Consider the following 14,140-nt stretch of genomic DNA (forward strand, 5'->3'; position numbering starts at 1 on the left):
CCTTTTAAGTCAGGCTAATTCCTTAGCTTAATGATATTTCTGCTCTTTACTTTGAAAGTACTATCCAGCAATCAAGGAGGCAAGAAGTGCCTGAGACACCCAGCGATGCGACGTGTTTAAGCAAGGCCACTGTTGGCACCCCACCGAGGCACCGATCCTACTCGATGATGGTGATGCCCTTCTCTGTAGAGATCCCTTTGATCTGGTTTGAGGTCAGCTTGGCTACTATTTTCTTCTCTCCTAGTCTTGTCGGAGTGCATATTACTTCAGACTTCATGATCCTGCCAGGCATTATATCCCTAAGGACAAGGAGAAAACAAATAATCTCAGCATGAGTAAGGGTTCTTATTTGCTGCTTTTGAATAATTTCACTTAAAGAAATAGGCGGGGTGTGTGTTTACTGGGGGTGTTTCCCTTCTGTCATGACCACCGTGCAGCAAGTGGGGTGTGGCATGGTGGCACTGGCTGGTGATTCCCTGTTGATCCTGGGGACATTTCCCAGAGTTAGTTCCCCCTACTGCTGAAACATTAAATTCAGCTCTGGAGGAAGCAGCTGTGTTCCCGCTGACCGGGCAGCACATGACATCCCAGCAGGAGTGCAGGGAGAGCCCCTGTCACACCCCAGTGCCCTGAGCATGCCAACCAACCTCTGTGTGGGTCTTTCTGCTGCGTGGACTGTGGCCAAATGTGGTGCAGTTTCAAAGACAGCTGGCAAAGGGCCCTCTTACTCCAAATCCCCTAACCACTTCTCCAAGGGAAATTAAAGAAAGGAAACAAAGCAGAGTCCTGCCATGGTCATTTAAAGGGCTCATCTCCTTACCCCTGATCAAACGTTGTCATCTTAAATATGCCCAAGCCCTCCACCAGCAGCTTGCAGTTTTCCAGGGCCACGTTCAACTTGTTCTTGAAGATGAAGGCACAGGTGAAGTCATCGTTCAGTTTAGCTACTTCTGGCATCTGGCAGAGGAAAGAGAGAAACAAACCCAAAGACCGGGGATCAGAGGGGTAATAAAGGTGCCAGAGCTGCTGCAGGTTTGCTCCTCACCACCAGCATGGCATGGGACAACTCCTTCCACTCTCCCATCCTTTCCACTCTCCCATGGTACTATGTTTTCCCAGCTGATTTCTCTCTGATTTCTCAACATGTTTTTCCTTCAGAAAATGGGATTGGAGATGGGCTCTGTACAAACTATCCTCTTCCATCTCCTTCCCTTCAGCAGCCCCTCCCTTCCCATTTTAGATGGGGCAATAAAATTTTCATTTCATGGCTGCTTTCAACCTTCAAATCAGGGTTGAATAGCCAAATAAAATGCCAAGGACTGAACATCGCAGGAGGCAGGAGGCTGTTCGGGATATCCTCCCGTGAATGCCACACTGAGCAGGGCTCAGTCCCCCAGGAGCCTGGCTGGCTCCTGCCTCACCTCGACAGTGATGGGGGGGTACTCAAATCTCATCGACGTCTCCTTGGTGAGTTTGTCATTTGTTTCCTTGACCTCAGCAATGGCAGTGACAAGGATGAGCACTTCATCGTCCACCGAGGCCAATGTCTTCATATACGCATCAGGTGCTATTTTCAGAGGGATCTGCATTTCTGCAGGAAAGAAAACATGACTTGATGCTTCATCACGTGCTTAGGAATTGGGTGGCAAAGGCAGCTCTGGTGGCTGGTGTCCCAGGGTGTGGGAGGAGCTGTATTTCCTGAGACCATCCTGCTTTCCCTTCAGGGTGTAGCCCCTGCTGGGGGAAGCCCTGGCTGGGTGGGCAGTACCTGGCATATGCAGCCCATGGGAGGGGTGGCTGAGTCTGTACCACCTCTCTGCCCAGATGAGCACTGGCTCAGACTCACATCCAGCATCTCAGCAGCCCTTATCCCCAGCTGCCCCAGCACTCAGGAGGAGCAAGAGGTTAGGTACATCTAAACCTGTGTCCCCTGGGGTTTCTCTGAGGCACTGCTTGCTATGAAATTGCTAGCTTTCATTTCAAATTTTATCCTTAATTGCCTCAACAAGCTTCCAGTTGCTCAGAAAAGCCCTGAAGTCAGCAGTGCTGGTGTCTGAGCATTGCTGCAGCTGCAAAGCTTCCTGGCTTCTTGGAATAAAAATGCCTATCCATTCCCTAAATGTATGTATGTATGTATGTATGTATGTATGTTTGTATGTAGCTACCTTTTGTGTCCTACCCTGCTGCATTTTGACAGCCACAGTATATGTATTAAGACACTCAGCACTCACCAACAGCAAAGATTTTTTTTTTTTTTCAAAAGTGACTCATACTTGGAATGAGCAAAGGGTTGTTAATTATTCATCACTCGTTAGTCTCTTGTTTAGCAAATTTCAGTTACACTGCTGGGGATCAAAAATGCAACCCAGGTCACTCAAAGATACACAACACACAGGAGCAAACAGCTCTTGGGATCAGCCAGGCAGGCAGTCAGGAGGCGGGAATTTGCTTGGGCAAAGAATTCAGAAAATAACACTCACCAGCATCACCACCACCAAGATTAGAGTGGTAAACACAAGAACAAAACAAGGCTGACTTTTCCAGCCATCTAAATCCTGTGAGGGATCTAATCCACCAAAGCCTGTGGTGGCATCTTTGATGTTTGCACAGTAAGGACAGGAGGGAGATGCTCCAGCAGATTTCACTCACACCATGGAAACCTCTGTCTGCCCACACTGATGTATTTCTAACCACCTCACTGAAGCTGCAGCAGGGACAGGGCCTTCACATTTTAGTCCCTGCTACAGAGAGATCCCAGTCTGTAACTGAGACTTCCAAATGCAGTAACAAGGAAGGGAGGTAGCAGGCAGGCAATTTCTGCTCTTCACAAAGTACAGAGCCATACACTGGTCTATAGTGGAGCTATTACAAATCCCAGACTGCCACAGTAAATACTACACAGAACACAGCAAGCTTTCTGGGCTTACCAGATCCGCCTTCAAGACTGATGGTCTCCTTGATAGTTCCAAGGTTGGCCTGAACTTTTCCAGTGTAGTACTGCAGCTGGCAAGAGCCAGCAAGATCAATGGTCCAGTTCCCAGGAGTAGAGGCTTTCACCGTGATGGCCAGTTCAAGGGGATTGCCAGGATGCAAGGCTTCCGTGTTGGTTATCTCAAGGTGGAGCCCAGTCTTGGTGACTGTCTCATGGAGGACCACAGGCTTGCCTATTGCCCTGCTATGTTCTGCCACAGTTGAAGCGTAGCCTGAGCGAGGAACCAGTCCCGAAGGGCGTATGAAGCTGTAAGCTCTTTCCATGGACTTCCTTTCCTCTTTGGAGCCTGGATAAAGAGAAAATATGGATGATATCGGTTATCTCAGTCTCCTCATGCAGAGCCATCTTCCCTTTACTTATGCTTCTGTTGCTAAGCAGAGAGGATGGAGGATGTCAGGGCACCTCCAGCCTCTGCTCAGGAGACCTTCCTATTTACACCCCCACCAAATCCAACTGTAGCATTTTGGACTAGAAGAATTTTCTGAAAGAGACACTTCTGGAGGATAGATGCTTATAAATTTTTCAGCCTGATATTTTTGTCCTCCTCACTGGAAAGGGTTTCATAATCTAGGACAACATGGCTGGATCTGATAATTGTCGGGAGGAAACATGCGATTTTTTGTTTCCAATATAGTGTGGGGAAAGGAAAGACAAAAAGAAAAAGAACAAAGAAATAAAGCAAAGGTCAGTCTGATGACTAGGTTCATCACTCAGCCCATTTCTTTCATTGCCTGCTAAGTTGCTTGTCCCTAAAGAGCAGCCTACAGGTGTCACTGTGGGCATGAGGATGCCCAGGATAAGTGCTGCCTCCCGAGGGTCTCCAGGTCTTACACCAGGTTTGCCACTGCAGCTACTCTTGCAGTTTTCTCCTGGGACAACACGTGTTGAGGGTGACCTGCATAGTCAGGGGTCTCCTCTTTGGCACTACATGAGAGGACTGGGGCAGTCACCTTCAGGGTACTTGTACTCCAGGGTGATGTCTTCCCGCTTGTTCTGCCCCACGGCTTTTGTGCTGATGTTTCTGCCGATGTCCTGGGTCTCCGTGGTAACCCTGATGTACTTATCCTTGCCATTCACCTTCTTGACCATCCAGTAGACTTTGTCAGCATTCACCTCTGCGTACACAAACTTGGCATCGTGGGGCAAATACACATCTCCTTCTCGGACAGCCTTCACCGGGCATGGACCACACTGGAAAATACCTAGAAAGTGCATTCAATGCCAGCTGATTTTCCAAAAACGAGCAGTGAATCCAAATTTTATTCCACTCTCAGACACACTCAAGCAGGAATCTGTGGCTATGGGAGTTGAAACTTAGCAGTAAATAGTCCTCCAACTCAGTAACGAACTCCAAAAGCTCTTATTCATCCCACAGCTACTTGGGCTTTTTTATAGATGGCCAAGGTCTGGTAAGAGGTTTTATGTGTTTCCCTTCACTTATATAATTTAAGGTTAGAAAGTCACAGCTTAGTTATGGAGTTAACTGAGTACAGACACCTGTGTTTAAACTCCTGGCAACATTCCACTTTCTGCACTGCCTTGAGGATTAATGTTTTGGGGGTTTTTCCGCTTTCAAATTCCCTGAATCTGTGCAGGGGAGGTAGTCACCAATTTTGATGGTCACTCCTCCCATCTACCAATGAACAGGTTCATGACCTCCATGACTTAGGTGTGCTCTAACCTCTGAAACGACACGCATGTCCCCACAGCATTCTACAAAGTTGTTTTGCTGCCTGCCAAGAAATGCTGTTCCTCCCATCCTGGCCTGAGATGGCAGGAGTGAGATCTCCTGCTCTAGGGTGTCACTGTCCCAGTGTGTGAAGATGTGCTTGGGGATTACGTGCTTCGCTGAATGGGGAGCGTGGCTTTCACACAAAATGTCCCTGCCTCCCTCAGGAATTGCAGAAGAGCCTTTCTAGGCAAATCCTACCTTGACTTTGCTCCTGAGGGGTTGAATCAATTGCCTGCCAGCCATCAAACCCATCTGGCAGGTCTGTCCGCTTCATCCAGACATCGTTCCACACATGGAAGTTCCTGCATGCGTATGGGTTGGAAAGAAAAGGAGTGAGCTGTTACAGCCTGAAGAGTCATGATCCCCTCCCTTAATCCTTTAGTAAGGGCAGATTTAATAGGTATTTGTGTGTAACCCTGTGAAACCCCAGGCTTTCTCTCTCTCCTGGGCAATAGGGGAGATTATCAGAGGAATTGCTGGGTGTGGGAAATGGGGCACTGCAAGGCAGCACAAGGGGTAGGAAGCATTAGCCCCATTTGGCAGTACCAGACAGAGTCGAGAGACATCCAGTTCAGCTTCTCTCCTGCTTCATTCAAGTAAATGTCAACTCTCAGGTTCTCCTCCGTATCGTGTGCCGAGTTGAAGGTACTCACGCAGCGGGCTGGGACTCCCAAGCAACGCATGACTGGAGCATAGACCGAAGAAACACAGGATCACAAAATCACTCAGGTTAGTGGACACTTTTGGGGATCATCTCGTCTGACCCCTCTGCCCACAAAGGCTCTGCTAGAGGAGGTACCCAGGATTGTGCCCAGATCGCTTTTGAATATCTTCAAGGATGTAGATTCCATAACCTCTCTGGACAACCCATGCCAGTGCTTGGTCACCCTCACAGTGAAAAAAATCTACTTTCCCATGTTCAGACAGAACCTCCCATGTTTCAGGTTATGCCTGTCACCTCTGGTTTTTTCACTGGGCATCATTGAGAAGATCCTGTCTGTGCTTCACTCCCTCCTGTCAGGTATTTATACAGAAGGAGAAGACCCCCAGAACCCTCTCTTCTCCAGGCTAGGCAGTCCTGGCTTTCTCAGCCTCTCCTTACATGACAGACCCTGCTACCTCTGCTGCTCAGAGGCACAGTAATTTGGCTTACTAGCACAGAAATCAGGATGTTAGAGAAGGGAGACAGTTCACTGTTTACCTGTATTGAGGACTCCTGCGAAGACCCAGCATTGGCCATAACTGATCGGCTTCTTTGTTTTGTAATAGTTCTGCAAAATTGTGACACTCCCGATCCAATCCATAGGCGACGTCCCACCTCTGTAATTCCCCGACCAGTTCCCCAGCAGGACACCGCTGTCATCATTGGCATTAACCTGTGGCCACAGACACATGCAAAGGAGAAAAATAAAGGGATGAGGCTGAATGAGGCTTAAATCCCTGGGGTCTCTGCCCACCCTGTGTCTTCCCAGGTGTGCCCACAGCCCTGTGGCACCCAGCAAGGCTGCTGGTGCTCTCTGGGAGTTCCCCTGGTCCAAAACCCTCTCTCTGGGTATTTAGAGGGAGGTGGCACTGCTGCTCGGGGTAGTCAAAATTAACTCTGCACCCAGTGCTCCACGAAGGGTCCCATCACAGAGAGCAGTGGCTCCAGCAAAACACAACCCTTGCGTTGACCCTGCCAACGCAGCTGATGAGGAAGGACAACCACTGGGGCAGCTGCAACCTTTGGAGATGGGAAGGTATTGTATTTTGTCCACCTCTTCCCTCAACCCAAAATGTCTCTGGCTCTTTCCTTGCAGTTTCCCAAAGAAATCCATTTCAGATGCTTCCTGAAATGGTGTTCATGGTCCCAGGGAAAGAAGAGCAAGTAAGGAGGAGGAGGGAGTGCTGGAGGGGCAAAACACTTCATCGAGAGAGGCTTACCAAAGCAGACATGGCTCTGGACACATGTGCAGGATCCCTTCTGTTGGACAGAGTGAGTTTGCTTTTGTCCAGTAGATACATGCAGGCATCCAAGACGAATTCCTCAAACTGTTTTGGGGAGAAAATGGAGTCATTTTTATACGCTGCTCTAAACCAGAATTTGCTTGTCAGTGTAAAGCCAATACTTGAAGGAAACTGCCTGACAAGCTCTAACTTCTAAACTTCTTTCATGGTAATAAATTTTCAAGGCTATGGGGCTTCCCAAAGCTGTCCTCTCCAAAGAAGGGATAAAATGAAATCCCATCTCAGAAGAGAAAAACCTGTCTCATGTATCTTGCAAACACCATTGGAACCTGACACAGAAATCTTTACTTCTGTGAGTACTACTAAGTCACCAACGTCATATACCTGCAACTCTGCAAATTAATCACAAGAGTAATGAAAATTTAAGACCACTACAAATATTCAGTCTATTGACATAGGTACAAAATGAACCTTGGAATAAAGAAAGGTACGTAAATGCAGATTATTACAGGAAAGATTCCTAATTAACAATTGGTGATAAGGCTCCCTGATGTCCAATTCACAGAGATGTCAAACATCCGATCCAACAGAATAAATATTAGGATAGGAACAGCCCTACAGATGATGCCCTTTGGCCCCTTTTGCGTAAAGGCATCAGTGAGAGCACTTTTGTTGGGCTATCTGTATGCTGCAGCTTGAAATTGCAGACTTCTAAAACAAATCAAAAAATTAAAACAAAAATAAAACCAGAAAACAGATTCCAACATCTTTTTGTGGGGAATTCTGTCTGGATAGGGTGCAGGATACTCTGTTTCGGTGCCTGTGTGTTTTCTACAGGATGCCAATAAATCTGCTCTGGCATCCACCTCTTATCTCTAACCCAAGTCAATTCGACATTCCACTCCTCTGGAGTTATCTCACAGGCAGTGTGAAGGAACACCCTTCCTGAGAGAGTGGGTGATTGTGTCCTGGACCCAGCCGTCAGTGAAGGCACCACTACAAAGGTGATAACCTCTGCCAGTATTTCTACCCTTTTTATTCCTGTTCATGATGATGCAAGAGGTAAATAATCAGGCTTTTTTTCCCCTGTCAGCCCCCTCCATGGCTCATGAGCTGGTTACCAACAGCTACAGTTGCATGAGAGCAGGAATTCCCTTAAGGGAATTTTTCCAACACAACTCTGTCCTGAGTTTCAACATCCTTTGCCAGGGATCACATGATCTGTCTATAAATGTGCTATTAAACCCCATTCTCCAGTTGTGGGTAGGTTACTCTAACTAGCTGAGCCCTCCCAGTGGAGGTGGCAGGACCATTCCAGCACTTTTTGCCACTCACAGGCTTAGACCGTTTATAAGTCTGATTCACTGAAACAAATGCCCTAGGGGCGAATAAGGGTAAAATAAGGCCGACAAGACAAGCTGTTTTACCTGCCCAAAATTCCAGGGCCTATCATATATGCTGTATGCAGACCCAACATAGATGTAGCCTGTGTCATTGAGCACATACTCCTTTCTCTTTGCCTCATCAGCCATGAAGACGGTATCATCTGGAAAAAAAAAAAAAAAAACAACCTCAGAAATTAGGTGGTTTGCATATATTATGCAAAATTTCCCATGGAAAGCTAAACTGGGGGAATCAGTGGTCTGCAATATTCACACCAAATTATGACCATGTAGCACTCACATTTTTTTGGTTCCTATTGTGAAAGAATTTCCTGTAAGATTAAACCTTTATTTTCCCCCAGTAGGTCTATTGCAACATGACACTCTTTTATTACAGCAGAAAGCTCATTTCTGAACAATGTAGTGAACTAGGTAGACAGCAGAGAGAACTGGGAAACTGGCAGCAGTAATTATCACCCCCAGCTGCAGGACCCCTCACCTTCACACCAGGGATTGAACAAAAGGTAGATGACACCATTTTCAGGCTTGTAGATGTTAGTCCCAGTCTTCACGTTCAGGATGTATTTTCCCACGGGGGCGTTGGGTGCGCTGGTGACAGACAGCAGGCACTGAGGAGGCAACAAGGAGAGACGGCATGAGGGATACTCCACTGTGGCTACAGGCACGGCACAGACATGGTGCCACAGGACCAGCATGAGAGGCAAAGCTGGTGGCCATGGAGGTCCATGCAGGGAGGGAGGGGAAGGCAGTGGGATGGGGCGAATCCTGCCCGCACATGGAGGGAAAAATGAACTAGGCAGGGCAAGGCTGCTGCCCACCTAAAATTATAGGACTAAGGGAAAGCAGGACAGGGGTATGAGGATGATTTGCTCTGTAGCTTCTGGTGGGCTTGGCAGTGGGCATTGAGCCCCTTGTCCACAGGCTCTACCTCTTTGCCGTTCTTCTTGACAATGGAGATTTTCCACCCACTGAAATCCTGCTCCTTCTCCGGTTTCAGTGACATCAGGCTCCCCCTGATTTTTGTTGGATTTTCACCTGGAAACAAATTCAAGACAATATGTGGGAGGGTTGCACAGGTCTGCAATGCCTGTGCAGTGCCAGGATCAGGCAGCTGGAGGCTCCCACAGGGCTCTCTGTCTGTGCCCGATGCCCACAGAGGGGATCCTACTTACCGATGCCGAAACGCAGCGACAGCTTGTCGCCAGCCCTCAGCTCCCTGTTGAGGCTGACCAGCACCTGGAAGGGCTGCCCACGCCGCACCACCAGGTTCTTGATGTTGTACCCATCTGTGTGGTGCTCGCGGGTGTTCTTGCTCTTGAGAAAGTCAACCCCAGTGGCCTTCAGACCGGTCCCTGCAAAGACTTTAGCAGAAAAGGAGAGAGGGGAAAAAAAAAAAAAAGAGATTGATGGTAATTGCTCAGTGGAGTTTTCTTCTTCTTATTGCAGCTCTGTGAGTTATCAAACCATCTAGAGAGCCCAGTGATCCAGCACAAGAAATCATGTTGAGTATCACCATAACTAATGGATTATCAAATAATAATTAACAGTAGCTTTTATTGCTCCTCACAAAATGTAGCACACTCAGTCAAGCAGGAAGTAAACTGAATGTGCCAAAATTCAGCTCCCCTCAATTGCTGAGACCCCCAGTGTCTCTGGGATGCCAGGGATCTGGGAAATAGAACTCTTCAGGACACTGAAGCTGATTCTTTATATTCCCCACTCAAAAATTAGTCCCAAATAATATCACAACAGTCATCACTCAACCTCTTATGGAAATCTGCATATGTGAATATTTGCAAGGTTTGTTTTCTTTTTCCATGGACTTGGTTTCTTCTACAACCTGAGGAACCAAAGGAAAGTCGGAAGCTAGCTGTGCTGCAGATATGCTGCCTGCCTAGTGGAATGCTAAACGTGGGGGGCAAAACACTATAAATTATAGTATAGTATAATAATGTATAATATATTTAATATAACATCAAATATAAAAAAAATTAATATTCTTTACTGTGAGGGTGGTGAGGTACTGGAACAGGTTGCCCAGAGAAGTTGTGGAAGCCCCATCCCTGGAGGTGTTCAAGGTCAGGTTGGATGGACTCTGAGGAACCTAGACTAGTGAAAGGTGTCCCTGTCCATGGTAAGCGGGTTGGAACCAGATGATCTTTTAGGTCCCTTCCAACCCCAACCATTCTATGATTCTACTGCAATATAAAATAACTAGTATCAACCAATATAAAATAATATAAACACCCAGAGGTCAACCTCAGACACCCTGGGCAGCGCAGTAGGGAAGCAGAGTCATGCTGCAGCAGTCTAGGGCTAATCAGCAGGAGGTAAAGGCAGGAGGCTGTTCCTACTCCAGGCAGATTGCTGCAGCACACTCACCACAGGGCACTGCTCCCCTTCATGATAATTGGTGCTTTTCCCATTTGACTTCAGCACAGATTTGGACTCCAACAAGAATCCCTTGCAAGTGCCTCATTCCTATTCGTTCTCAACAGAGCAGCTGATTTTGTAAGACATAACATTTAAAATCACTGTCTCCTCAGCTGCCCTTTACTCCTGCAACTCTGGACAGGAGCAGGGCTGGGAAACGCCTCAGCAACTCCGTGCCCAGCAGCTCATGGCTCAGGGCTGTGGTGTAGGAGTGGAGCTCTGAGAGGCACAACCCAGTGATACACTTGAGCAAAGAGAAAGCCCTCAGCTTTTGGTGGTGATGGAAATTTGGGGGTCACTGCATCAGGCTTTGGCAGGCTGCCCTGGTATGACAGGGAAAGCCAGAGCATGCTGGAATGTGGCTGAGCTGTACTTCTTCAGGAGCATTTTACCTATCTTGGACCTGCCCATTAAACATCCTCAAAGGATAAATTCCGTGTGAACAGTAGGGAGTAACAATACCTCATAAGCACTTGTCTCATGAGTGATTCAGATGAAGACATGGGAGAGGCAAAAACGGCTTACGGTAACTTAGAAGTTAGCAAGTCAAAGGCATAATGGCTGAAGGGATTAATTCACCAAATGTCTTGACAGATTTGCATGATACCAGGCAACTGTGCTAACGTGAGTATCAACAAGAGCCATCCCTAACACTGAAGAGTCCGAAATTTGCTGGTATCTGCTGTGGCACAAGAGATGCCACATGCAGGGCTGGACCCAGGGCAGGCTGAAATCAGTGTCACTCTTCCTACTGCGACCTGTGCTGGGCAGCAACTGCAGCCTTGAGTAAACTGAACTGACCAGATTACTACCTCCATGTATTTCTTCTTAGTAACTATATAAACCATATTTATCTTAATTACATTACAGATATCAGTGCCATGGCAAATAGACTTAAAATTGACCAGCACCTTTTGTTAACTGATACAGTTCTCAAGTGCTTTTTGTTTGCTTGCTGCATGCCAGTTGCCAACCTCGGGCTGATGTTTTGCGCAATGGGGTGTGCGAGCGTTTATGTCAAAAAATTTCATCTGGAACTAGCTGCATAATCCTCTTGAGGATGAAGTGCATCTTTCTTAGCATTAAGACATCTCTAAACACTAAAGCTGCTCAGCCTTGTTCTTTATGGAATCCCTGGTGCTGTGCTGAGAAGATACCAGAAAACAGCTCTGGTGATGAGAGAGGGCTATGAAGAGATGTGGGACTTGAATGTATAGGATGGCTGTAGAAAAGGGCTCTGGGAAATCCATCCTTCCAGCATCTCTTAACTCAGGAATTGCGTTTCCATCTCCTGTTTCCAGACATCACCAACGTTGATGATGCACAGAGAAAATCTGCAGAAAACAGCTGCCTTGGAATATGGCCTGACAATGCTGTGCAGTGCCAAAGACCTGTCTCCACTCAGCACTGCCCATCAATTGCACTGCATTTATTCCTGTCCAAACACACCCGTGATACCCTGTGATCCGACTGGCACGGTGTCCTGCGCCAAGGAATGCCTCAGAGCGAGCCAGTGGCGCACCCATCACCACATCCGAGGGGGCTTGGCCGCAGTCTGTCTTCGCTGGGCAACCCACAACCCGCTGCTTTCAGCTTCCTGCTCTCCTCCCTGGCCAGGTCATGGAGCTGGGCATCTGCACACCCTGAGTCCAGCTGCCTGCAGGCACCTCCATTTGCCAACACGGAAATTAATGATTTACAGCAGAGCTGAACGTGCCAAGAATGCGCCCGCTCACGGGATGGAGGCTTGAGCTGCAAGAGGCAGTCCTGTCTGCGCTCGCTCCTGGGGCAGTCCAGAAGCAAAACCAAACCCCAAATGCTGTTGAATTTTTTTTTTTTTTAATGGAAGAAATTTCAAGGCAGTGTTTTTATCTCCTAGTTCAATGATTTGTCACTTACAGAGCTTGTTCCTACACTAACCCCCCTGGTCCCACTGCATTGCTAACAGCCTGGAGAAATGTTCAGAGCTTCAAGAGCACAGTGATCAACCAGAACAAAACTGGGGACATGAGGACTTGGCACTGGTAAGGATCTGGGACAGATGATGAGGTGATGGGGTTTAAAAAGAAATATTAATAAGGAGCAGAACATTTATAGTAGGCATGGTTTCAGTGGGAACAAGGGCTGCTCAGAAGGACAGGAGAGAAGTGGGGTGAGGAGTGTAGTTTTTCAAGAAAGAATAAAATTTGGATACCCACATTAACTCCCGATCCTTGCCCAGCCTCCAGGTAAACACTCTCCCATCCCAGAGATGTGAGATCACATCCCAAGGATGCTGCTGTCCAAGACTTCCTGAAAAATTTCAGCTCATACACAGAGTACAGAGGTGTGAAATCGAGGGGCTTGGAGCAGTGTCAGGACAACCTTCCCCTCCTGAAGGCTGTGCAGCCATGCTCCCAACTCTGTTGCAGGCACTACTCAGCCTGCACGTGCAGCTGCTTAGCTACATCCCAAACCCCAGGGATTTTGGACACCCTGGTGTTGGGCTGGCCAGTGGTGGTGGTTCAGCAGCTAAACAGGAGTGACCCAGGCACCTTTCTAGGTAGGTGCAGGATCTCCTGAGAACAGGGCAGGCAGGACAGCCATGGGATGGAGCTCAAGCCCAAATAAATCCTCTGTTCAGTTATTTTAAAACTTCCGTCAGATGCTATCAGCTGTCACTAAAGAGCAATAATCTGCATGATTAGGTAGCCTGAAAAAGGAGAAATTCTTTTAACCTTGACATGGAACAAGTTTAAAAGAGCTGCATTTCTTTCCCATCATTGACAGAACCAGATGCCTAGAGGTTGATGAAAAGTGATGAAAAATGGGTTGCATTATTTAGTTGGTTTACCAATCTGTTAAAACCAGAATTTGCATAGCCAGAGCAAACTGATCCCCCATAGGCAGTGGTGACACCAAAACTCCTTTCCCCAAAGTGTGACCCCTGGCAATCAGAAGGGTGAGAATCCCTGGAGCTGCCATCCTCCTTGCAGTAGGCTTGCCAAACCACTCATCTAACATATCATATCATGCATTAAAAACTCACCACCAAAGCTGCTCATGGTTCTTGTCAGAGTTTCTACCCGAGATGCCTGCGATGCCAGTAGCTTCCAAGCTCCTGAGTAGTCTCTGCCACTTGCTTCTGACTGAGGAGAAGGAAGACAGGCTGCCCTTTTTATCTGTGTCTTGCTCTGAGGTGTCAGCAGGTCCACTGCCAAGGGGTGGTGTTTAGAGAAAGGAAGTTCCCGTGGAAAAAAAAAATGACTACAACTCCCTCTGCACATAGTCAGACACTGAAAAACAGCGAAACTTAAATCCCGACTCACATGGAAGGGGATTTGCACAATCAGATGACAAGTGGACAGACCCTTCACTGACAAACAGTAAAATCATGGGCTAGATGAGTAACAAGAACTCACCTATGCCCTAATATCCAGGTCACTAGGACTGCAGCTCCAAGACTAACTTTACAAGGAAGCCCATAAACATTTAATCCTTAGGAAAACAGAGTTCCCCATTAGGACCAGTCTAACTTTCTTTGAAATTAATGAGATTTTTGTCATTACATTTGGGACGGAAGTTCTTGAAGCTGTGGGCTAAAATCCAGAATTTACACATACGGGTTGGAAAGCCCAAGGATCCTGGCATTGG

General features: G+C 47.4%; 1 protein-coding gene across 1 annotated transcript; it reads right to left on the bottom strand.

Moving 5' to 3' along the window:
- Window positions 1-14,140, bottom strand: TGM4 (transglutaminase 4). The gene is made up of 14 exons (XM_027904402.1): window positions 13,536-14,140; window positions 9,247-9,426; window positions 9,003-9,109; window positions 8,553-8,682; window positions 8,099-8,217; window positions 6,648-6,755; window positions 5,926-6,100; window positions 5,271-5,409; window positions 4,923-5,026; window positions 3,943-4,194; window positions 2,928-3,278; window positions 1,422-1,591; window positions 821-957; window positions 1-299 (listed from the first exon to the last, which is right to left on the bottom strand). The coding sequence occupies exons 1-14, from the start codon at window positions 13,771-13,773 to the stop codon at window positions 158-160; spliced, it is 2,352 nt and encodes a 783-aa protein (XP_027760203.1). The 5' UTR covers window positions 13,774-14,140; the 3' UTR covers window positions 1-157.

Source organism: Empidonax traillii, unplaced genomic scaffold (assembly GCF_003031625.1).
Source record: "Empidonax traillii isolate 1590-97213 ecotype Southwest subspecies unplaced genomic scaffold, ASM303162v1 scaffold1053:size215182, whole genome shotgun sequence".
In the NCBI taxonomy this organism is placed as follows: domain Eukaryota; kingdom Metazoa; phylum Chordata; class Aves; order Passeriformes; family Tyrannidae; genus Empidonax; species Empidonax traillii.